Source organism: Mauremys reevesii, linkage group 1 (genome assembly GCF_016161935.1).
Source record: "Mauremys reevesii isolate NIE-2019 linkage group 1, ASM1616193v1, whole genome shotgun sequence".
In the NCBI taxonomy this organism is placed as follows: domain Eukaryota; kingdom Metazoa; phylum Chordata; order Testudines; family Geoemydidae; genus Mauremys; species Mauremys reevesii.
The window spans coordinates 10,522,142-10,548,317 of record NC_052623.1 but is presented as its reverse complement, the minus strand read 5'-3'; the positions used below and the strand labels follow the sequence as shown (position 1 = coordinate 10,548,317).

The 26,176-nt window shown below is 47.6% G+C and overlaps 1 protein-coding gene across 1 annotated transcript; it reads left to right on the top strand.

Annotated features, from left to right (window-relative positions):
- Positions 1-20,227: 20,227 nt before the first annotated feature.
- Positions 20,228-21,196, top strand: LOC120379717 (olfactory receptor 51G2-like). Its single transcript, XM_039497211.1, has one exon. It carries the CDS (start codon positions 20,261-20,263, stop codon positions 21,194-21,196), a length of 936 nt encoding a protein of 311 aa, XP_039353145.1. The 5' UTR covers positions 20,228-20,260.
- Positions 21,197-26,176: the final 4,980 nt, after the last annotated feature.

Here is a 26,176-nt window from a genome sequence, read left to right as displayed (position 1 = left end):
GCCCTATCTCTTCCCCCAAGGCCCTACCCTTACTACTCCCCTTTGCCTGAGACTCTGCACCGTCCCCAGGCTAGAGCCCAGAGCCGGGATTCTCCACATTTTACCCTCCCCGAATTTGCAACCCGGGGAAGGTGGATAGTCCTGGGCTCCAAACAGCAGCCCGGGCTCTGGCGTCAACTCTGACCATGGCCCGACTCTGGTTTGGCTGAGAGGCAGAGAGTTGAGGAAAGTGGAGGAGCAGGGGGCAGGACTTAGTGGGAAGAGATGGGGCAGGGAGCGAGGCTTCAGAGGAAAAAGGGAAGAGGGGGCAAGTCTGAACAAACGCTGACCCCACAAAGGGGGGTCCTCTTTTAAGTGTCCCAGGTTGAGAGTAAGTCATTGCTTGGACTTAGAGAGAAGGTCAGTGTGTCTGCAGGGCCACCTCAGGCCCGAAGGAGGTACCATAGGATGGCCCCTGTCATAGGGACTTGGCCAGAGTGTGCTGTGCTCTAGGAAGCTGTTACCAATGGGCCGCTGTCAGCCCAGCCCTTAGGCTGCTCTAAAGTTCACTGAGTCAGGGGGAGAACAGGCCAGTGAATCAAACTCCTGTAACTGGCTTCTGGCCCTGCAGGCTCTCTGCAGTGCAGGAGTGAGCTCTGCTGGAGCAGCAGAGAAATCAGCCTTGCCTGCCACCATTCAGGTGGCTGGAAGGCTGGTCCTGTGGTCTGGGCACGGCTCTGCAACACAATGAGTGTCTTGATTCCCTTGCCGTGTCTTACTGTGGGCAAGCCATTGGCTGTCTGAGCCTCTGTTCAGGTGGATAATATCCCTTCCCTGCCTCACAGCAGTAGCGGAATGATAAATACATTCCAGGTTCTCAGACACTCTGAGATCCTAAGATCAGGGCTGTGTGAGAGTTCCATATAGCAACACCTCTGACATTGGTCTATAAAAGGCCTCTTACCACAGCCTCTTGTGACAGCTGCTTCTGGGAAGTCCTGTGACTCCAGCACCTCAGTGTCTGGGGCAGATGTGGGGGTGCTCGGGGTGGCAGTGAGGGGTAGGTAGTGGATTTTTGAGGGGAGTGATGGAGTGTCACAGGGATGCCAGGAGTTCCAGCACAGTCACTGAGCAGTGTTTGCAAGCCCTTGAGGCTGAATGGGTCTAACTGCCAAACAATGGAGCAAGTGCCACTGGAGCCTCATCATGGATATCTTGCTGAGAGAAAGCAGAAAACAGGGGAAAGGCCAGCTCACGACGTGGCCCTGTAACACGGACACGGCTGAGCACTACGGTGACTGGCCCAGGCTCACACAGGTTTCAGCACAGGCTGCTTCCACAAGAAAGGGGCAAAAACATGGGAAGATGCTCTCAGAGACACAGGGAAACTAGGCTGGGTCCTGAGAGCTCCTTGGCTTCCCAAAAGAATGTAAGTTGGGCCAGTTCTGTTCCTCTATCTCCAGAGCAAACCCCGCCTAACTTAGCTCATAGTGATACGTGAGATAGACGAGTGTAGACGTGTGGCAGCTGCCTGGTATTTTAAAACCATTTTCTCCAATGCTTTGTGCTGTTTGCTAATAAACCTCCTAGTTTTAAGGAGGCTGGGGGTGACTGTACAGCCCTGGTCACAAGCACCCGAAGGGGAGAGACTGAGGTGTCCAGTCAGACCTGCTTGGTGATAAGCGTTTAGCATAGAGGGGGTGTTGTTCTCTGCTCAAAGAGTGGGACAATTGTGAGACTCCCCGCCCAAGACAGGAAAGGACCTGGTTTAGAGCATAAAGAGACCATATATCCCAGTTTTCTTGTGTCAGTCCTGATTCTTCTTGGCCAGTGTCTGTCCTTGTTGAGTGCCTGTCAGCATTCAGAGGAGCAACTTGTTCAAGCTGCAGCCAAGATAACGATCCACTCAAGACAACGATTCACAGAGTCATAGAATTTAAGGCCAGAAGGAGCCATTAGAGCATCTAGACCAGATGTTCCAAAACTGGGGGATGGGCCTCCCTGGATGGGTGCGAAATTTATTGGAGGGGGGCGTGAGGAGCTTTAGGGTGAAAACCTTCCTGTTCACATTTTACCCTCAGCAGTGAATAACTAGCCTAATTGTTTCCTCCAGACAGATCCGGTCTTCAGACAGTGCTGCATATTTGACTCTAGGTGACACTGTGCATTTTGACAGCTTTCTGATAAGTTTGTATAGTATTATAAAGAGCTGTTGCCAGTTGTACGTGGATCCTTTTGCTATGGTGCGGTGTGCACATTTCATCGTAAGCAGGGACCACACTCGCAGTTTTGCTTTGGCTCTTATTCCAATCGATCGCTGGCTCATTCAAGTGAAGCCCTGTCCCCACATATATCAGTATATGTATTTGTGTGGAGGGCGGGGGACGTAAACTCTTACAGACACAAAGAAGGGGCGGGGTGATCAAAAAAAGTTTGAGAACCACTGATCTAGTCTGACCTCTTTACATCACAAGGTGCAGAATTTCACCGATTTCACCCTGTATTGAGCCCAATGACTTGTGTGTGACTAATGCATAATTTGTGTTCATGTAAAGTGGATCTTCCAGGAAGGCATCCAGTCTTGGTTTGGAGGTATCAGGAGAACCCTCACCTTCCTTGTGAATTTGTTCCACTGTTTAAGCACCCTTGCTGTTAAAAATGTGTGCCTCATTTCCAAATTTAATTTGTCTGGCTTTAGTTTTCAGCCATTCGTTTTTTCTATAGCTTTCCTGTTAGTAGCTGGTATTTTGTCCTTGTGAACGTGGTACACCGTCATCAAGTCCATTCTCAATCTTCCTGAATTCTATGTACTACACTCCTGTTCACATAGAAAATGATAAGTTGGAAACGACAGAGCAGGAGAAAGACCTAGGTATATTAGTCAGTTCCAGGATGACTGTGAGCCACCAATGTGATGTAAAAAGAGACAAAGAGTCCTGTGGCACCTTATAAACTAACAGAAGTATTGGAGTATAAGCTTTCGTGGGTGAATACCCACTTCGCTTTTTACAGATCCAGACTAACACGGCTACCCCTCTGATACTTGACACCAACGTGATGCGGCTCTGAAGAAGGCAAATGAGATCCTAGAATGTGTCAGAAGAGATAGGAAAGCATTAATTTCCTCATACCAGACACTGGTGAGACCTCCTCTAGCAAACTGTGTAAAATTCTGTTACTTCCTATTCGAAAAGGATTAATTCAGACTGGAAATGGTGCAGAGAAGGGCTCCTATGATGTTCAGGGGGATGGATAACCTGACTTATGTGGAGACTGAAAGAGCTTGTCTGGTTTAGCTGAACACAACACAGGCTGGGTGGGGATCGGACATAAATACATCCCTGGTAAACACCAGAGAGGAGAGGAGCTACTGAAGCTAAAGGACGGTGCTGGCACAAGAACACATGGGGACAAACTGGCCAGGAGCAAACTGAGATTGGAAAGGAGAAGGAGGTTTCTGAGGCCTTGTCTACACTACAAGACTATTTCGAATCAACTTAGTTCGAATTTGTGGATTCGACCTTATGAAGTCGAATTTGTGTATCCATACTAAATACACTAATTCGAATTTCTGAGTCCACATTCACGGGGCCAGCGTCGACTTTGGAAGCGGTGCACTGTGGGAAGCTATCCCACAGTTCCCGCAGTCCCCGCTGCCCATTGGAATGCTGGGTAGAGCTCGCAATGCCTGCTGGGGGAAAAATGTGTCGAGGGTGGTTTTGGGTAACTGTCATCATTCAACCGTCACTCACAAACGCCCTCCCTCCCTGAAAGCGCCGGCGGGAAATCTGTTCGCGCACTTTTCTGGTCGGTTACAGCGCGGACGCCACAGCACTGCGAGCATGGAGCCCGCTGCGATCATCGCTGCACTTATGGCCATTGTCAACTCCTCGCACCTTATCGTCCACCTCTGCAACAGTCAGCTGCTGAGAAATCGGGCGAGGAGGCTCCGGCAGCGCGGTGAGGAGAGTGGTGCAGACCTCTCAGAAAGCAGGGTACGCCGGGCAGTGGAGATCATGGTGGCAATGGGTCAAGTTCATGGTGTGGAACGGAGATTCTGGGCCCGGGAAACAAGCACGGACTGGTGGGACCGCATAGTGCTGCAGGTCTGGGATGACACAGAGTGGCTGCGAAACTTCAGGATGCGTAAGGGCACTTTCCTTGAACTGTGTGACTTGCTGTCCCCTGCCCTGAAGCGCCAGGACACCCGGATGCGAGCAGCCCTGAGTGTGCAGAAGCGAGTGGCCATAGCCCTCTGGAAACTTGCCACGCCAGACAGCTACCGGTCAGTAGCGAACCACTTTGGCGTGGGCAAATCTACCGTGGGGGTTGCTGTGATTCAAGTAGCCCACGCAATCATTGAGCAACTGCTCTCAAAGGTGGTGACCCTGGGAAACGTCCAGGTTGTCATAGACGGCTTCGCAGCGATGGGATTCCCAAACTGCGGTGGGGCTATAGATGGGACTCACATCCCTATCCTGGCACCAGCCCACCAGGCCAGCGAGTACATTAACCGAAAGGGCTACTTTTCCATGGTGCTGCAAGGACTGGTGGACCATAGGGGACGTTTTACCAACATCAACGTCGGGTGGGCGGGCAAGGTTCATGACGCGCGTGTGTTCAGGAGCTCTGGTCTCTTTAGACTCCTCCAGGCAGGTACTTTCTTCCCGGACCACAAAATAACGGTTGGGGATGTGCAGATGCCTACAGTGATCCTCGGGGACCCAGCCTACCCGCTAATGCCCTGGCTCATGAAGCCCTATACAGGCGCCCTGGACAGAGAGAAGGAACTCTTCAACTACCGGCTGAGCAAGTGCAGAATGGTGGTGGAGTGTGCTTTCAGACGTCTCAAGGGGAGATGGCGGAGCTTACTGACTCGCTTGGACATCAGCGAAAAGAATATCCCCGTAGTTATTGCTGCATGCTGTGTGCTGCACAATCTGTGTGAGAGCAAGGGCGAGGCCTTTTTGTCCGGATGGGAGGTTGAGGCAAATCGCCTGGCTGCAGTTTACGCTCAGCCAGACACCCGTGCCGAGAGAATATCCCAGCGGGAAGCGCTCTGTATCCAGGAGGCTTTGAAAGCAAGTTTCCTCGGAGATCAGGGTAACCTATAACTCTCCACTTGCTTTCAAGAGAAACTGACCCTGGGCCTGTGTCAGTTTGTGTCGATTTCGATCTGCGGCTACATGCCGTGTTCTCCAAGTTTCCCCCACTTCCAAAGCACGTTTTTAAGCAAATTAATTGTTACACTCATTATTAATAAATCTTTCTTTTACTTTGCATTTCTGTTCTGGTGTTGAGACATGGACGCATACTGTGCTGGGCACGGTGTGCACTGACGTACAGACCGCTTCCTCCATAGAGGACTGACATCCTCCTGCTCCTACATAGGTCTCTGGGGTGGGGGACGGCTGAAAGTGGTTCTGCATGAAGGGGAGGGTTTGCAGGAAGGGGCGAGTGGTGCCTTCTTTGCATAGGGGTTTGGATGACGGCAGTGGGCTGCGGGTTTCTGCGTGGGAAGGGGTGATGGGTGTGGGAGAAGGGTGACTATCTGTTCGTGGATGAGGGCTCTTGTTGGGGCTCAGGGCAGCGGATAGGCTCGTGGATCCGTTGCAAGTGCATCGTAAGGGCAGCCTGCCTTCACAGTAATGGCGTGGCAGGCGCTAGGACCCTGGACAAGCATACACATTACGAAATGACCAGGGGCAGCATACACAACACAGAATGACCCTGGTGCCTACTGACTGCAGTGTGTGTGTGCCCCGCAGTTGATCCTTTCCCCAAGTCTGTACCCTGGTACTGTAGGCTATACCGTGCAAGTATGAAACCCCTGTCCACCCCATACACCGAAAAATCCTCTGACAGGAAAGACATGACGGAAACAGTGATTAACAGCAAACATCTTTTATTAATCTAATAAACAGTGGGGGGATGAACCTTGGATTTGGGACTGGCTGAGCCTATAAGGGAAGCACTTCTACAAATTTCTAACGTGAGAAGTGCGGGGTACACGGCTGCTCTGCTCTGGTTCAGTGACAGTTCTCACGGCCTCTACCACCCCTCCGTCTTGTACTTTTGGGTGAGGGGGGGCCAGGACTTCTTGGCTGGGGAGGGCGATTGCAGAGACACTGCAGGGGGCCCCTGTCCTCCAGCCTGCGGTCCTGCAGGACATCAACAAGGCGACGAAGCGTGTCCGTTTGTTCCTTCATGAGACCAAGCAGCGTTTGGGTGGTCTGCTGGTCTTCCTGCCGCCACCTATCCTCACGTTCCATGAGTGTGCGATGCTGCTCACATAGGGTCTCCCTCCAGTGTTTCTGCTCTGCAGCCTCTGCTTGGGAGCAGGCCATCAGTTCAGCGAACATGTCGTCCCTAGTCTTCTTCTTTCGCCGTCTAATCATTGCCAGTCTCTGCGAGGGGGATGCCGGGGCAGTCCGGGAAGGAGCCGAAGCTGTGTGATGGGGAAAGTTAGTGATTTCCTTGTACAGATACATTTTTGCGAACAGTGAACACCGTCTAGTCAATTTCTATGAAGAAGACCGTACCGGACAACAAGTGTCACGTGGTCTCCAGAGAAGCACAACATTTTGGCCTATGCTCTGATTGGCTGCGCCATTGCACAGGAGAGCGGAGAAGTCGGGAGAGATAGCAGAATCCGTCTAGCAGAGAGTCCTGGTAAGCCTTACAGTACATTATGCTTATCAGTTAACGGATAGCTGTGCCGTCGTGCTAAAGGCAATCTGGAAATCAGATACTATGACCCTTTTGCAGCCACTCCCGACACTGCAGGGGAAAGATCAATGTATGCTTTTCCTGTGTGGCCTACAGCACGTGGCTGCTAAGCGAGGGGCTTTGTTATGCAAAGTATAAGTAAACCATTAAGAACAGTAACTATTCGCTAATTGCCCTAATTAGATGCAGCACTTCAGTAACGAGATTACCCTGAGGCGTGTCTCTCGAGTGCAGAAAGAAAGGATGTTAAGGGAAGCACTTCACCGACCGGGACCCTACGCGGCCATGCTGGTAGAGGCGATGGTTCCCCTGTATCTAAGGATGTTGTGGCGTGGAAGAGTGAGCTTCACCGGAGGACCAAATAAGGCACCTCTTCCTCGAAACCTCCTGCGGAGGGTATTTGAGGAACTGTTTGAAGCATTTGTGGAATTGTCCATGGAGGACTATTGTTCCATCCCAATCTGTGTGGACCTACTGTTCGTTTAGTTTCCCTTTAAAAACTTTTAGATATAGTATTTATAGATAGAATTTCTATTTTTGGTATACATGTTTTCGAACAAATAAATATTTTCTTGTTTATACGACTTACCGCCTGATCCTTCCCCTGACTCTGAGTCCGGGTTCACGGCCGTGAGGGTTGGTAGGGGATCTCTGTGAGGGTGAGGAACAGATCCTGGCTGTCAGGGAAAGCGGCATTGTGTTCGCTGTCGCCTGCGCCTTCCTCCACGGACCCTTCGCCGTCTTCCCATCGGCGAACATCGAGTAGGAACTGTCCTGGTTCACTATGCCATCCACTGAGTCCACGGTCACTGGTGGGACAGTGGTGGCAGACCCACCGAGAATGGCATGCAGTGCCTCGTAGAAGCGGCATGTCTGGGGCTGTGCTCCGGAGCGTCCGTTTGCCGCTCTGACTTTTTGATAGCCTTGCCTCAGGTCCTTGACTTTCACGCGGCACTGCATCGCATCCCGGCTGTATCCTTTCTGTGTCATGGCTTGGGAGACCTTCTCGAAGGTCTTTGCATTACGCTTGTTGGAGCGCAGCTCCGACAGCACAGACTCCTCGCCCCACACAGCGATCAGATCCTGGACTTCCCGGTCTGTCCATGCTGGGGATCTCTTTCTATTCTTGCATTGGGCTGACTCCTCTGCTGGAGAGCTCTGCATCGTTGCAGGTGCCGCGGAGCTCGCCCCGATGTCAAAGCAAGAAATGAGATTCTAACTGTCCAGACAGGAAAAGGATTTCAAATTTTCCCGGGTCATTTCCTGTGTGGCTGCTCAGAACATCCAAGCTCGGACTGCTGTCCAGAGCGTCAACAGAGTGGTGCACTGTGGGATAGCTCCCGGAGCTACTAAGTTCGATTTCATCCACACCTAACCTAATTCGAGCTAGCAAGTGCGAATTTAGCGTTACTCCACCTGTCGGGGTGGAGTACCAAATTCGAACTAAGGAGCCCCCTAGTTCGAATTAAATGGCTTCCTGGTGTGGACGGTTGAGCGATTAGTTCGAATTAACACTGCTAAATTCGATTTAAGATCCTAGTGTAGACCAGGCCTGACTCTCCGAGAAGGGAAGTTCTGGAACAGCCACTCAATGGAAGCACTGTGGGGAAACAACCCAGCTAATTTTAGGATGGAGGTTGACAGGTTTATGCACTGGATGATGTGCTGGGGTCACCTGCTATGGCATGAGACTAGGCTCTTTGACCCAGGAGGTCCCTTCCAAACCTATGTCCCTATGGGTCACATTCGCCCATTTTACAGCACACCAGGAGCTCATGTTGAGTTGCTTGTCCACTATGACCCTGATCTGGGCTTTGGCTGATGGATTTATCCCTCAATAGGTTCAGGAGAAAGCATGACTTAGTGTTATCATTTGGAAAAGGAATTTCACAAGAGTTTAATTCCCTGAGTTTCTGGTAATCTTAAGAACATAAAAACTGCCATACTGGATCAGGTGAAAGGTCCATCTAGACCAGTATCCTGTCTTCCAACAGTGGCCAGTGCCAGGTGCCTCAGAGGGAATTAATAGAACAGGGAATAATCAAGTGAACCATCCTCTGTTGCTCGTTCCCAGCTTCTGGCAAACAGAGGCTAGGGACACTATCTCTGCCCATCTTGGCTAATAGCCATTGATGGACCTGTCCTCCATGAATTTATCTAGTTCTTTTTTGAACCCTGTTATGGTCTTAGCCTTCATAACATCCTCTGGCAAGGAGTTCCATAGATTGACTGTGTGTTGTGTGAAGAAATACTTCCTTTTGATTGTTTTAAACCTGCTGCCTATTAATTTCATTTGGTGACCCCTAGTTCTTGTGTTATGAGAAGTAGTAAATGACACTTCCTTATCTACTTTCTCTACACCAGTCATAATTTTATAGACCTCAATCATATCTCCCCTTAGCCGTCTCTTTTCCAAGCTGAAAAGTCCCAGTCTCATTAATCTCTCCTCATATGGAAGCCATTCTGTACCTCTAATCACTTTTATTGCCCTTTTATGAACTTTTTCCAATTCCAATATATCTTTTTTGAGATGGGATGGCCACATCTGCACACAGTATTCAAGATGTCGGTGTACCATGGATTTATATAGAGGAAATATGATATTTTCTGTCCTATTTTCTATCCCTTTCTTAATTATCCCTAGCATTCTGTTCGCTTTTTTACTACAACTGCACATTGAGTAGATGTTTTCAGAGAACTATCCACAATGACTCCAAGATCTCTTTCTTGATTGGTAACAGCTAATTTAGACTCCATCATGTTATATGTGTAGTTGGGATTATGCTCTCCACTGTGCATTACTTTGCATTTATCAACATTAAATTTCATCTGCAATTTGGTTGCCCAGTCATCCAGTTTTGAGAGCTCCTTTTGTAGCACTTCACTCTGTCCGGGTCTTAACAATCTTTAGTAATTTTGTATCATTTGCAAATTTTGCCACCTCACTGTTTACCCCTTTTTCCAGATTATTTATGAGTATGTTGAATAGGACTAGTCCCAGAACAGACCCCTGAGGGACACCACTATTTACCTTTCTCCATTCTGAAAACTGACCATTTATATCTACCCTTTGTTTCCTATCATTTAACCAGCTACGAATCCATGAGAGCACTTTCCCTCTTATTCCTTGTCAGCTTACTTTGCTTAAGAGCCTTTGGGAAGAGCCTTGTCAAAGGCTTTCTGAAAATCTAAGTACACTATATCCACTGGATCCTCTTGGCCCACATGCTTGTTGACCCCCTCAAAGAATTCTAGTAGATTGGTGAGGCATGATTTCCCTTTACTAAAACCATGTTGACTCTTCCTCAACAAATTATGTTCATCTATATGTCTGACAATCTTGTTCTTTATTATAGTTTCAACCTGTTTGCTCGGTACTGAAGTCAGGCTTACAGGCCTGTAATTGCTGGGATCACCTCTGGAGCCCTTTTTAAAAATTGGCCTCACATTAACTATGCTGATTTAAATGATAGGTTACATACCACAGTTAGTAGTTCTGCAATTTCACATTTGAGTTCCTTCAGAACTCTTGGGTGAATCCCATCTGGTCGTGGTGACTTATTGCTGTTTAATTTATCAATTTGTTCCAAAACCTCCTCTAATGATACCTCAATCTGTTATCTAAAAAGAATGGCTCAGGTTTAGGAATCTCCCTTACAGCCTCAGCCATGAAGACAGACACAGCGAATTCATTTAGTTTCTCTGCAATGGCCTTATCATCCTTGAGTGCTCCTTTAGCACCTCGATCGTCCAGTGGCCCAACGGGTTGTTTACCAGGCTTCCTGCTTTTGATGTACCAAAAATTTTTTTGCTATTACTTTTTGAATCTTTGGCTAGCTGTTCCTCAAATTTTTTTTTGGCCTCTCTAATTGTATTTTTACACTTCATTTACCAGTGTTTATGCTCCTTTCTATTTTCCTCACTAGAATTTAACTTTCACTTTTTAAAGGATGCCTTTTTGCCTCTCACTGCTTCTTTTACTTTGCCGTTTAGTCATGGTGGCTCTTTTTTGGTTCTCTTGCTATATTTTTTAATTTGGGAAATACATTCAAGTTGAGCCTCCATTATGGTGTCTTTAAAAAGTCTCCATGCAGCTTGCAGAGATTTCACTTTTGGCACTGTACCGTTTAATTACTGTTTAATTAACCTCCTCATTTTTGTGTAGTTCCCCTTTCTGAAATTAAATGCTACAGTGTTAGGATGCTGTGGTGTTTTTCCTACCACAGGGATATTAAATTTAATTATATTATCATAGAATCATAGAATATTAGGGTTGGAAGTGACCTCAGGAGGTGATCTAGTCCAATCCCCTGCTCAAAGCAGGACCAACACCAAATAAATCATCCCCCTAATAATTTTCGTTGCCCTCCACTGGACTCTCTCCAATTTGTCCACATCTCTTCTGTAGTGGGGGGACCAAAACTGGATGCAGTACTCTAGGTATGGCCTCACAAGTGCCAAATAGAGGGGAATAATCACTTCCCTAAATCTGCTGGCAATACTCCTACTAATGCAGCCCAATATGCTGTTAGCCTTCTTGACAACAGGGCACACTGCTGACTCATATCCAGGGTCTGATCCACTGTAGCTCCTAAGTCCTTTTCTGCAGAACTGCTGTTTAGCCAGTCGGCCCCCAGCCTGTAGCAGTGCATGGGATTGTGCACTTGTCCTAAGTGCAGGACTCTGCACTTGTCCTTGTTGAATCTCATCAGAGTTCTTTTGGCCCAATCCTCCAATTTGTCTAGGTCACTCAGGACCCCATCTGTACCCTCCAGCGTATCTACCTCTCCCCCCAGCTTAGTGTCATCTGCAAACTTGCTGAGGAGGCAATCCATCCCATCATCCAGATAATTAGTGAAGATGTTGAACAAAACTGGCACCAGGACCGACCCTTGCGGCACTCTTCTTGATATCGGTTGTTGACTAGATATGGAGCTGTTGATCACTACCTGTTGAGCCCAATGAGCTAGCCAGCTTTCTATTGACTTTATGGTCCATTCATACAATCCATACTTTTTTAACTTGCTGGCTAGAATACTGTGGGAGATCATATCAAAAGCTTTGCCAAAGTCAAGATATATTACATCCACTGCTTTCCCCATATTGACAGAACCTGTTATCTCTTCATAGAAGGCAATCAGGTTGGCCAGGCCCTTGGTGAATCCACGTTGACTGTTCCTGATCACCTTCCTCTCCTCCAAATGCTTCAACATGGATTCCTTGAGGACCTGCTCCATGATTTTTCCCGTGACTGAGGTGAGGCTGACTGGTCTGTAGTTCCTCCGATTCTCCTTCTTCCCTTTTTTAGAGATGGGCACTATATTTGCCATTTTCCAATCATCTATGACCTCCCCTGATTGCCATGAGTTTTCAAAGATAATGGCCAGTGGCTCTGCAATCACATCAGCCAACACCCTAAGCAACCTTGGGTGCATTAGATCTGGACCCATGGACTTGTGCATGTCCAGCTTTTCTAAATAGCCCTTAGCCTGTTCTTTCACTACCAAGAGCTGCTCACCTCCTCCACATGCTGTGCTGCTCAGTGCAGCAGTCTGGGGGCTGACCTTGTCTGTGAAAAATGAGGCAAAAAAAAGTATTGAGTACTTCAGATTTTTTCACATCATCTGTTACTAGGTTGCCTGCTCCATTCAGTAAGGGTCCCACACTTTCCCTGACCTTCTTGTTGCTAACATACCTGTAGAAACCCTTCTTGTTACCCTTTGCATCCCTTGCTAGCTGCAACTCCAATTGTGCTTTGGACTGTCTGATTACACCTCTGCATATTTGAGCAATATTTTTACTCCTCCCTAGTCATCTGTCCAAGTTTCCACTTCTTGTAAACTTCCTTTTTGTTTTTAAGCTTACTGTTAAGCCTGCCATATTTGCTGTTCTTTCTGCACATCAGGATGGCTTATCCCTGCGCTCTCAATAAAGCTTCTTTAAAATTCAGCCAGCTCTCTGGGACTCCTTTCTCCCTCATATTAGCCTGCCAGAGGATCCTGCCCATTAGTTCCCTTAGAGAGTCAAAGTCTGCTTTTCTGAAGTCCAGGGTCTGAAATCCCAGGTTTTGCTACTCTTCTTGCTTCCTTTTGTCAGGATCCTGAACTCAACCATCTCATGGTCACTGCTGTCCAGGTTGCCACCCACTTCTACTTCCCCTACCAATTTTTCCCAGTTTGTGAGCAGCAGGTCAAGAGGAATATGGCCCCTAGTTAGTTCCTCTAGCACGTGCACCAGGAATTTGTCCCGAACACTCTCCAAAAGCTTCCTGGATTGTCTGTGCACCGTTGTATTTCTCTCCCAGCAGATGTCAGGGTGACTGACGTCTCCCATGAGAACTAGGGCCTGTGATCTGGAAACTTCTGTTAGTTGTCTGAAGAAAGCCTCGTCTACCTCATCCTCCTGGTCTCGTGGTCTATAGCACACGCCCAGCACGACATCACTCTGGTTACTCTTGCCTCTAAACTTAATCCAGAGACTCTCAACAGGCTTTTCTCCAGTTCATACTGGAGCTCTGAGAAATCATATCGCTCTCTTACATCCAGTGCAACTCCTCCACTTTTACTCCCCCATCTGTCCTTCCTGAACAGTTTATACCCATCCACGACAGTGATCCAGTCATGTGAGCTACCCCACCAATTCTCAGTTATTCCAATCACAGCATAGCTGCTTGACTGTGCCAGGACTTCTAATTCTTCCTGCTTGTTTCTCAGGCTTCTTGCGTTCATGTACAGACACCTAAGATAACTAACTGATTGCCCTACTTTCTCAGTATGAATCAGGAGGCCTCCCCGGTTGCACCCTCCTCCTTAAGTATCAGAGGGGTAGCCGTGTTAGTCTGGATCTGTAAAAGCAGCAAAGAATCCTGTGGCACCTTATAGACTAACAGACGTTTTGCAACATGAGCTTTCGTGGGTGAATACCCACTTCTTCGGATGCAAGTAGTGGAAATTTCCAGGGGCAGGTATATATATGCAAGCAAGAAGCAAGCTAGAGATAACGAGGTTAGTTCAATCAGGGAGGATGAGGCCCTGTTCTAGCAGTAGAGGTGTGAAAACCAAGGGAGGAGAAACTGGTTCTGTAGTTGGCAAGCCATTCACAGTCTTTGTTTAATCCTGAGCTGATGGTGTCAAATTTGCAGATGAACTGAAGCTCAGCAGTTTCTCTTTGAAGTCTGGTCCTGAAGTTTTTTTGCTGTAGGATGGCCACCTTAAGATCTGCTATTGCGTGGCCAGGGAGGTTGAAGTGTTCTCCTACAGGTTTTTGTATATTGCCATTCCTAATATCTGATTTGTGTCCATTTATCCTTTTCCTTAGAGACTGTCCAGTTTGGCCGATGTACATAGCAGTGGGGTATTGCTGGCATATGATGGCGTATATTACATTGGTGGATGTGCAGGTGAATGAACCAGTGATGGTGTGGCTGATCTGGTTAGGTCCTGTGATGGTGTCGCTGGTGTAGATATGTGGGCAGAGTTGGCATCGAGGTTTGTTGCATGGATTGGTTCCTGAGCTAGAGTTACTATGGTGCGGTGTGCAGTTACTGGTGAGAATATGCTTCAGGTTGGCAGGTTGTCTATGGGCGAGGACTGGCCTGCCACCCAAGGCCTGTGAAAGTGTGGGATCATTGTCCAGGATGGGTTGTAGATCCCTGATGATGCGTTGGAGGGGTTTTAGCTGGGGACTGTATGTGATGGCCAGTGGAGTCCTGTTGGTTTCTTTCTTGGGTTTGTCTTGCAGTAGGAGGCTTCTGGGTACACGTCTGGCTCTGTTGATCTGTTTCCTTATTTCCTCGTGCGGGTACTGTAGTTTTGAGAATGCTTGGTGGAGATTTTGTAGGTGTTGGTCTCTGCAGATCATGCTGCAAAACGTCTGTTAGTCTATAAGGTACCCTCCTCCTTGTGTTTCCTCCCAGTATCCCACTTCCCCACATACCACAGAGCTTAGGTCACTGTCCCCCAGCAAACCTAGTTTAAAGCCCTCCTCACTAGGTTAGCCAGCCTGCCTGTGAAGATGCTCTCCCCTCTCTTCGTTAGGTCATTCCCATCTCTTCCTAGCAATCCTTCTTCCTGGAACAACATCCCATGGTTGAAGAATCCAAAGTCACGTTGTCTGCAGTGACCCACTCAAGGTCATTCTTGGCAGTACATTGACGCCCATGTGAAGAAGTAAGAAGGGTTAGTGGTCTGAGGGCTTGGTCAGTCTCAGTAGATGCTCTGTCACATCCTGAATTCTAACTCCAGGCAATCAGCACAGTTCTTGAGTCTCCCAGTCTGGATAGCAGATGGATGACTCCGTCCCCTTTAGAAGGTTGTCCCCAAACACCACCACCCATCTCCTCTTCTTGGGAGTGGTGTTCATGGAACCTCCATCCCTAGGACAATGCATCCCAGGCCTTCGGGTCGATGTGGTCTCCTTCCGATCCCTTCCCTCAGATGGCTGTTCCAAATCATTCTCCGCCATAGTACCTGTGCAGAGAGCCTGAAATTAGTTTCTTACCTCTATCTGTACTGGCTGGGATGGGTTCTCCTCTTTCTTCTTCTGGTGGTAACATATTGCCTGTTTTCTTACCCATTCTGCACTACCTTCTCTGATTCTTCAGTATGCTGTGCCTGCAATACCAAACGCTGACTTCTATCCAGAAAGTCTTCATTTTCTCTGATGTAATGCAGGGTTCAAACTTCGGTCTCTAGTCCTTTAACCTTCTCTTCCAATATGGAGACCAGAGTGCACTTCACAAAAACGAAATCACTTCTATCCTCTGGGAGAAAGACAAACATGGCACATCCTATCCAGATCACAACAGCTGATTGCTCACTATCCATAATATGTTCCTTCTAAGAGCCTCTTCCGATGTTGTACTTACTGATCACAGAAGCCTGAAAGGCAAAAAAACAAAACAAAAAACCCAACGTTCTGTGGGATCTCCCCCCAGGCAAACTTCTGGGCAAACTCCTTATATTTAGCTTGTCTAACCAGCCTACCAATCTCTCTGCAGCCCCATCCACCTGTACAATGTCCTTTCAGTAGATCCTGTGGGCAGTGGCTACTATGAGAGGCCCTGGAAGCACATCTCTGATGAACCTGTGCTAGCAGGGAGCTGGAGACGGTCCTAGAGATGATGTGGAGGCACAGAGATTGTGGGTGGGTGGGTCTAGCTACCAGTGGATCACTGAGATCTGTGTCTCACTTTGGGGGTCCCTGGATCCTGGGTTCCCCTTTTCAATCTTCAGGGAGAAGGAAAGGGACCTCCCCTCCTGGAACGATCTGAAGGAAATTTCCATGTAGGGAGCCTTGTGGAATCTCCCTTCACTTCACTTCCCTGAGTTTGTAATGTAGGACAGGGGGCCACTGGGGAGAAATCAGGTCCTATATTATTATTATTGTTTTATGTTATGTTATTTCAGCAAGTTCACAGCTGTGACAGCATCATTGTTTCCACTCGGCTGCACCCAAGGTAGCCCTGTGACTAATCGGAATCATACAAACAGTGATGACAAGCCTGGATTCCATGAATAGAACCTGCAGCAGGGCTGGCGCTGCTGTTCGGTTGACTCACATCACCAGGCACCCTCCTGTGAATTAGCCTCCTGCAGTTTGCATTGGCCATGATGGGAGTTAAAGCTGGTGCACAGTAAGTCAAGCAGTTGCGGTTCCCTGATGGCCAAGTGGCCCCCAAGGGAATGTGCAGACATGCTTCATAAAGACACCTGCCTCCCTGTCTGAACAGATACTGCCTGCTGCCTGTACAACTTCCCCAATGACTCCTTGTCCTTTAGGGTGAAGATCTCTGGTTTCAGCGGCTCCATGTCTAGCAGGAATTGGGTACGTTGGCAGGTTTCACTATCTTTAAAATGCAAAGGGAAGGGGAAAGGCTGCGAGCTGTTTCCATTTGCAGATGTTCTGTGCAGTGGCAGAGGATTCAGGTTGGCTGTCAGGGTGACTCAGTGACAGGGGCTGGGGGCAGGCAGTGCTAGGTAGCTTGGGAACCCCTCCCCTACATCTGCCCATGCTCCATGGTGGATTGTTCAAGCTACACAGAAAGCTAGACATTCAAAGTAAGCTCGGACTATTAAAATCCTGATGCCCCGAGTCAGGATTTTTCAAGGGGTCATGTTTCTAGAGGTGCCGTGTGCTCTAGATTATAAGAGGGGTCTCAAAAGAACTAGATACATTCATGGAGGATATGTCCATCAATGGCTATTAACCAGGTTGGGCAGGGATGGTGTACCTAGCCTCTGTTTGACAGAAGCTGGGAATGAGCGACAGGGATGGATCACTTGCTGATTACCTGTTCTGTTCATTCCCTCTGGGGCACCTGGCATTGGCCACTGTCGGAAGACAGGATACTGGGATAGATGGACCTTTGGTCTGACCCGGTACGGCCGTTCTTGTTTTTATGTTCTTATGGACCCAATCCTGCCAGGGGCTGAGCGAGATGAGACCCCCACAGACTATCAGTGACTAGTTCACAAATTACCTCAGGTATATTTGCTGCTGGAAATGTATTCAACAAATGCATTTTCAAAGGTTTTATTCTCTGGCTCGATTGTGAACACAGGAATTCAGAGCTGCGTTGCTCTATAGTAAGAGGTCTGATAGGGCGTATTTCTTTTTTCTGACTGGCTGAGGGCTCCAATGTTTCTGCCCTGTAGAGAACCCTCAGAGCTACAGGGCTACCGGCGTCTCTGCCACCCTGTGGTCTCTGAGTGCCAGACATCAGACCTCGTAGTCTTCCCTCTCCTGGGGTGGAATCCTGTGATCCTCCCACCCTCAGACTGAGCCCTGGGCTACGCAGACCGCGGCTTGACTGTGCTTGCCCAGCAGGTCCGAGTGCATTGGGCACCTGTGGTTCTTCCCTCTGGGAGGCTGTGAGTAGTGGTGAGACGAGTGACCAGCCAGCCTTCCCGAACCAAAATACTGTTTAATCTGAACAGAAGGAAGAAAGTGTAACATGGGAGAATAAGATGTTTTTCAAACAACAGTCTGTACATGTCTCTGAGTCCAAGCCCTCCCACTCTGATGGGGACACAGGCAGGCCGAGGGCCTTCAGACTTCCCCAGCGGTGTCTGTGCCGGCCAGTCTGAAGAGCTTCTCAGCAACAGCTGCCCCAGCTCTGCACAGACTCCCAGCACTGGCAAAACAAGCTGTGTGATGTGGCTGGAGTCCGGGAATAGGCTCTTCCCAGCTTGTAGCTCCAGTGTTGTCTCTCAACCTCCCTGGGGTGGTGACTGAGCAATGGCTTTTCTTGAGCTGTTGCTTCTCTTCCTGCTTCTTTTTTAGCAGCCTCATGTTAAACGAAGATGAGCCATACTGGTTTCTCGCAATATAGGTATAGCATAAACATCCCAATACTTAACCCAGTATAGCTTTACAGCAAACATCCCAAGAACTGGGTTTAACATACACGTTCATTATTGCAGCTCAGCTCCATGTCTGTCCCAGTGCCATTCCCGGTGCTCCACATTTTATGAATACAGAACATAGGCAGTCAGAGAGAGAGAGAGAGCAATAGACGACTTTCCTGTGTGAAATGAAGTTCCATTTCCATGAATATTCATGCACTTGACTTTGAAATCCACTTCCTGCAAGCCCTCATCATGGCTGAATAACAGGTGCAGGGGGTACTATGTACTAGTGAGTGAGAGCTCAGGGAATGACTATTTCATATATCAATCCCAATGGCTGTTACTACTCTGGATACCGGCTACAGACTGACAGAACAGAACCTGAGGAGAACCAGTCACCTAATAACCCAGGGACAGAGGAGCTAGTAGACTTTTGTTTGCTGACAAGTGACTGAATGAGGGCTGAGACACTGGGATCTTTTCAGGTTCTGAAGAAATCCAGATGACATAAGCTAGGTTTTAAGTCCCACTCTAACCTGAGAAATCATCTCTGAAAGAGGATCGGAGGGGAAAGAATGGGTTGGCATGTGGGTACTGAAGTACAGATATGCAAATTGAATGCCCAAACTTTTCATCATAATAGAAATATTACAAACCAAAGTTTCATGATATGCATGTCTAGCCAAAGCTAGCAGTAGAGTTGTTAGAATATAGGAAGGAGCACTGGTAACAGTTAATGGCCTTTGTTTTAGAAACTATTTTAGAAGTGCTCCAAATACTGGTTGCGATGGGTTTGTACTATTAATTTTTTTGTTCAGTGAACGATTGTATGATACTGTCTCCTGGTAACTGACAAGAAGCTGTTTCTAACACATCCATTCAGGGTCCTGCATTCATTCACTCTGCAAGACTTGTGCAAGGCTTTCCAAACAGTCCTGAGAGAATAGAACCGCTGGTCTGTGTTTCTGCAGAGTAGAGCTGAGGTGCAGCAAAGGGGAGTGTAATAGAGATTGTATATAATTTATGCCAATCAACTGTTACACACTCATGGCTGAAGTAACTTGCACACTCAGCTGGGTATCAGTGCACACCTAGTGTTTGCACTATTCACCCAATTGTGAAGCCAACCCTTCCCCCGCAGCTGAAATAACTGTCAGTGTTAGCTTGTAACTTGCCTGATATCTACAGACCTGCAGTTCCTGTGAGGATGAAGAGAAGCTTGTTGGATGATTGAGTTTTCTGGAATCAGTCAGTCCTGATCAGGCAAAGCACTTCAGTTTCTCTTGGAGGGATTCTTGAGAGTCAGGGTGTATCACCGGGAGCATTTGATAAGGGAAAGTTAATAGAGGTCGGTTCTGATTGAATTTACACATGTATATCTGGAGTGATGCAGTTGAAGTCACTGTTACTGAATTCAGAACCTGGCCCTGACAATTGCTCCCATGTGCTACAAAGAGGCAGTGGCAGAATTTCAACTCTGAGGAGTGGAGAAAGTAAAAAACAAATGTATATAATGAGGCAATGAAACACATTTATAAATAGCTTCAATGGAGGACAGATAATACAATGACCACTTTCACCAGGCACTTGCCATGTTTTTATGCACGTTACGATACAATGGGCCACACTCAGAAGTGAAGGGTCAGAGAGGGTTTCTGTGTGAAAGTTACAACTGTAAAATCATAGTTATCAAATAGGCTGTGGAATTCCCAGCCACAAGATATCATTGGAGATCAGAGCATAGCAGGATTCAGAGAGGGATTGGGTGCTTATAGAGGTAATTGGAAAATCCAATTTCATTAGTGAGCATTTTTTTGTAAAAGTCTTGGAAGGGCTCTAAACCCTCCTGATTTACACCATGAAATATGTCTAACTAGTGGGTGTCAGGGGGAAATTTCCCCTGGGAGCAGGTTATTCATAGCTGCCCATTGCAGGGTTTCTTCCACCTACCTCTGAAGCTTCTGGAAAAGGCCACTGGTTACTGGGTTAGATGGACTGCAGGTCTGATCCAGTCTGGCAGTGCCTATCTTCCTATCAATGGTGTAAATCGAAGAGTCTGTTTTTGCTGATCTTCCTTGAGCTCCTGGGAGTCTCTAGACTTGCTCTGAGAGCAGCAAGATGCATAGTTAAATATCAGTTAGTCTCCTGTTCTTTTTCCTTTCAGGAAGGAAAGTTGAAAACTTCTTGGACCTGCCCAGTACATCATGTCAGCTCTCAATGACACCAACTTCCAATTTACAGTGTTCCTTCTCACCGGGATACCTGGAAAGGAAGACGTCTATCTCTGGATCTCTATCCCCTTCTGCTTAATGTATGTCATTTCGATAGTAGGAAATTCAATCATTCTGTTCATTATAAAAACAGATCCAAGCCTCCACGAGCCCATGTACATTTTCCTTTCCATGTTGGCCATCACAGACCTTGGCTTATCGATAACCACCATACCTACAATACTGGGCATATTCTTGTTCAACTCTAGGGAGATCAGCCTCGATGCCTGTTTTGCCCAGCTGTTCTTCATCCACTTGCTTCAAGGTATGGAATCCTCCTTCCTCTTGTTGATGGCCTTTGACCGCTTCATCGCAATCTGTAACCCGCTGAGATATGCTTCCATCTTAACTCCACCGAGGTTAGCCAAAATGGGACTGCTGTGTGTGCTAAGAGGGGTGGTCGTAGTATTACCACTCCCTTTTCTGCTGAAGCGGTTCCAATACTGTCGAGCTAATGTTCTCTCCCATTCCTACTGCGTACATCAGGAAGTCATGAAGCTGGCTTGTGCGGATATCACAGTCAACAATATCTATGGCTTGTCTACTGCACTCTTAACCATGGGATTGGACTCATTGCTCATCTTCCTCTCTTATGTGATGATCCTCAAAACAGTGCTGAGTGTCGTGTCCCATGAGGAGTGTCTCAGGGCCCTGAACACCTGCGTCTCCCACCTCTGCGCCGTCCTGCTCTTCTACATACCAGAGATCGGCTTGTCTGTGATACACAGATTTGGGAATAGCTCTTCCCACTTGCTTCAGTTTGTCCTGGGCTACTTCTATCTGTTAGTCCCACCCCTAATGAACCCCATTGTGTACAGCGTGAAAAGCAAACACCTTCGTGCGAGGATAATCAGGGTGTTCGTGAAGTGAAGGGTCAGTTCCTCACACTGCTCCCAAACTAGTGACCTGGGAGTTGAAAAACACAGGCCACAGCCTGGACCCTTCCATCCTGGACCCTTCCATCCGAGAAGACATGAGCTACTGATCTCCACTCTCTAGAGAGGCGTTCAGATGGGGTTGAAGTGCTAGGGGAGAGGGGCTGGTGAGGGAGGAGAGTGCAATCGGGGAAGGAGACCAAGGCAGGAAGGAGCATTTACAAAGTGACTGTGTTCATGGAGAGCCAGGGGACTGGTGCGATGTTGGCCCCTAAAGAGCCGTGTTGGTGGCTGCTCCAACCTCAGAATTCCTCTTAATACAGTCAGTAAAGAGAAGGGATGTGGATGTTGTTTTCCTTTACACCTGGCCTGTCACTGTCCCGTCACTGGCTAAACATCCCAGGACCATGACGAAAGCTGCAGAGCTGTTCTGCAGTCGCAGTCCTGGCCCTTCCTGAGAGCTCTGGGTGCTGCTTGATTCATGGGGCTGCTCCAGCTGTGGACAGGGGCTATTACTTGGGGTTAGACGCCCACGTTTCCCCCAAGCCCTCAGCCAGGTGCTTGTGACAGAGTCATGTCAGAGACCTGATTAACACAGGAGCCCCAGGAGAAGCCATTCAGGCAGCCCCTCCCACACTGATGGCTCTGCACACAGCACACCCGCTGAGCCCTCTTCCCACCGAGGCAAAGCAGAGCTGCGTGTGTGAGTGAGGGTCTGACGCACACGAGTCCTGGCAAGAGACTCAGGCCGAGATTCCCTCCATTTGTGCTGCCCCAGCTGCTTTGAAAAGGGGTGGAAACACATCTTAAGTCCCCCAGCGAGGCACAGCTGGCTCCTATCCCAGCCTAGCTCATGCAGTTTGGAGTGACCACCTTTTCAAAAGGTAAAAATAGGACACATGAAGGAGTCCTGCCTCCCTCTGCCCCTGCTCCTGCCCTTCTTTTATAGACTTTTCCACGTGTAACAACCTCTTTGTCCTTACTGTGGAAAGTTACAGCAAAATGGAGTCTGGAGTCAAGTGGGCAAGTCCCTGCATACTTTGCTGAGTTACAAGGCAGATCTGCCTTCTCTCCATGGGTTAATTGTGTAGCTGATGGGCCATCAGGCAGGCTAGTCAGAGCTAATACCAACTTGTCTGGCGAGTTTAAAATTTAAAATACAGACAATATAGAGCCATTACTCATAACTTCAATTATAACGTGATACCTACATATAGACACCATAATTTTAACCAGCCACCCATAATCTGGTTTTAGACACCTTATATGACCCTCTTTGCATGATATTTGGTGCCAGATTATATCAATAACGTCACAAGTGTCATGTGGTCTGATCACAGGCCTTTGCATTCCCTGCTGAGTCATAGCAGTCATTATCCATAGGTTTCAGAGTAGCAGCCGTGTTAGTCTGTATCCGCAAAAAGAACAGGAGTACTTGTGGCACCTTAGAGACTAACAAATTTATTTCAGCGTGAGCTTTCGTGAGCTACAGCTCACTTGTTCGGATGCATAGAATGGAACACACAGACAGGAGATATTTATACATACAGAGAACATGAAAAAGTGGAAGTATGCATACCAACAGGAAGAGTCTAATCAATTGAGATGAGCTATCGTCAGCAGGAGAAAAAAAACTTTTGAAGTGATAATTAAGATGACCCATAGAAGGTGTGAGGAGAACTTAACATAGGGAAATAGATTCAATTAGTGTAATGACCCAACCATTCCCAGTCTCTGGTTAGGCCTCAGTTAATTGTGCCTAATTTGCATATTAAATCAAGTTCAGCAGTCTCTCTTTGGAGTCTGTTTTTGAAGTTTTTTTGTTGCAAAATTGCCACCTTCAAGTCTGTCACTGAGTGGTTAGAGAGGTTGAAGTGTTCTCCCACTGGTTTTTGAATGTTATGATTCCTGATGTCAGATTTGTGTCCATTTATTCTTTTGTATAGAGACTGTCCGGTTTGGCCAATGTACATGGCAGAGGGGCATTGCTGGCACATGATGGCATATATCACGTTGCACATTTATCACTTCAAAAGTTTTTTTTCTCCTGCTGATGATAGCTCATCTCAATTGATTAGACTCTTCCTGTTGGTATGCATACTTCCACCTTTTCATGTTCTCTGTATGTATAAATATCTCCTGTCTGTGTGTTCCATTCTATGCATCTGAAGAAGTGAGCTGTAGCTCATGAAAGCTCATGCTGAAATAAATTTGTTAGTCTCTAAGATGCCACAAGTACTCCTGTTCTTGATGGGGGCTAATTTAGCTACAATGAGTCAGGAAAAAGATCTTGGAGTCATTGTGGATAGTTAGGTAATGATTGGAGATATACCAATCTCCTAGAACTGGCAGGGACCTTGAAAGATCATTGAGTCCAGCCCCCTGCTTTCACTAGCAGGACCAATTTTGCCCCAGATCCCTAAGTGGCCTCCTCAAAGATTGAACTCACAACCCTGGGTTTAGCAGGCCAATGCTCAAACCACTGAGCTCTCCCTCCCCCCAGCCTCCCAGTTCTCCATGTAGTGTGCAGAGGTGGTCAAAAAAGCAAACAGGATGTTAGGAATCATTAAAAAGGGGATAGAAAATAAGACTGAGAATATATTATTGCCCTTATATAAATCCATGGTATGCCCACACCTCGAATACTGTGTGCAGATGTGGTCTCCTCACCTCAAAAAAGCTATTCTAGCACTAGAAAAGGTTCAGAAAAGGGCAACTAAAATGATTAGGGGTTTGGAGAGGGTCCCATATGAGGAAAGATTAAAGAGGCTAGGACTCTTCAGCTTGGAAAAGAGAAGACTAAGGGGGGATATGATAGAGGTATATAAAATCATGAGTGATGTTGAGAAAGTGGATAAGGAAAAGTTATTTACTTATTCCCATAATACAAGAACTAGGGGTCACCAAATGAAATTAATAGGCAGCAGGTTTAAAACAAATAAAAGGAAGTTCTTCTTCACGCAGCGCACAGTCAACTTGTGGAACTCCTTACCTGAGGAGGTTGTGAAGGCTAGGACTATAACAATGTTTAAAAGGGGACTGGATAAATTCATGGTGGCTAAGTCCATAAATGGCTATTAGCTAGGATGGGTAAGAATGGTGTCGCTAGCCTCTGTTCGTCAGAAGATGGAGATGGATGGCAGGAGAGAGATCACTTGATCATTGCCTGTTAGTTTCACTCCCTGTGGGGCACCTGGCATTGGCCACTGTCGGTAGACAGATACTGGGCTAGATGGACCTTTGGTCTGACCTGGTACGGCCATTCTTATGTTCTTATGTTCATTATCCATAGGCTGTCTTTAGCGTTCTCAGAAAGTCTCACCTGGTAGGGGATAAGCTTCTCCTAGGGCCTATTATTTCCCCTAATGTGCTAATAACCAGAATAGGCCCTTCATTACCAGCTGTCTAGACTGTAAGTATTTTGCCCAGTGGGTGTCGCCCTGGTGTAACTACACAAATAAATAGTCAATATACATAACTTCAGATGCAAAAATAAAAAAATGCATGTACATGGGATAATCATATTCAGCCAATCGTAACTTTTCCATAGACACCTCATGGGACACATTTTGTACAAGATGTGTTATAACTATGTCATAATCACATCATGGTGATGAATATGGGGGACAGAGTCACAAAAGCCTCCTCGGCTGCCATGGAACCTGCATATAAAAAGTTCAGATTCTTCAAGAAGAGACAACTGCGTGGTAGCAGATGTGGTGTGTGTGTGGAGGGGGAGGGGGGACTGGTTTGCAGTCACGGGGCCAGGGAGGCTCTGGGCTTCTCTTGGAAGCCATTGCCACCCAGCGGACGTCAGCCCAGCCCTCAGGCTGCTCTAAACTCCACTGAGGCAGGGGGAGAATGGGCCAGCAAATCAAACCCCTGTAACTGGCTCCTTGCCATCCCTGCTCTCTGCAGCACAGAGGGAGCTCTGCTGGCACAGCAGAGAATCCAGCTGGGCCTGTCACTGCTCAGAGGTCTGGCTGGCTGGGCCTGTGGTCTGTGCACGGCTCTGTGACTCAAGAGAGCTGGGCTTGATTCCCTGCTATCTGTGACCATGGGTAAGATCTAGGCTGTCTCTGCACCTCTGCTCAGGTGGATAATAGCCCAGCCCTGCCTCACAGCGGTGGCGGAAGGATAAATACATTCAAGATGCTCAGATACTCTGTGAGCCTAAGCTCAGGGCTGTGTCAGGGTTCCTCAGAGCAACACCTCTGACATTAGTCTATCAAAGGCCTCTTATTAGAGCCTCCTGTGACAGCTGCTTCTGGAGACCCCCTGGAGTCCAGCTCCTTGGAGTCTGTGGTAGATGTGGGGGTGCTCAGGGGTGACAGTGAGGGGTAAGTAGTGGATTTTTGAGGCGAGTGTTGCAGCGTCACGGGAATTGGTGTTAGTGAGCCATTGAGGCAGAATTGGTCTAACTGCCGAGCAAGGCCACAGGGTCTGGCTTGAAGGAAGGAGTCTGAGGGCAAAGGTTACTATGGTGACTGGACCCAGGCTCAGTAAACGCTGTGCGATGGGTTTGGTTACAGAGATCCCCTTGGGACTGTCACCTGATGTGCTGAAATTACCTCTGAGCCAGTTTTCTCTGCCAGCTTGGGACCTCCAGAACTCTGCCTTGTTGAGCCAGACATGCTAGAGACCTGGGGTCTGGGACACGCTCCCCAAACTGCAGGTTTTAGCTGAAAACTGCTCAGCAGGTTACCTGTCTCCAGCACCCAGACACCCAGTTCCCAATGGGATCCAAACCCCAAATAAATCCGTTTTACTCTATATAATGCTTATGTAGGGCAAATTAATAAACCGTCCGCCCCCTATAACACTGATAAAGAGATATGCACAGCTGTTTGCTCCCCCGGGTATTAATCATTTACTCTGGGTTTATTAATAAACAAAAGTGATTGTATTAAGTATAAAAATTAGGATGTAAGTGGGTTTCAAGTAGTAACAGACAGAACAAAGTAAGTCACAAACA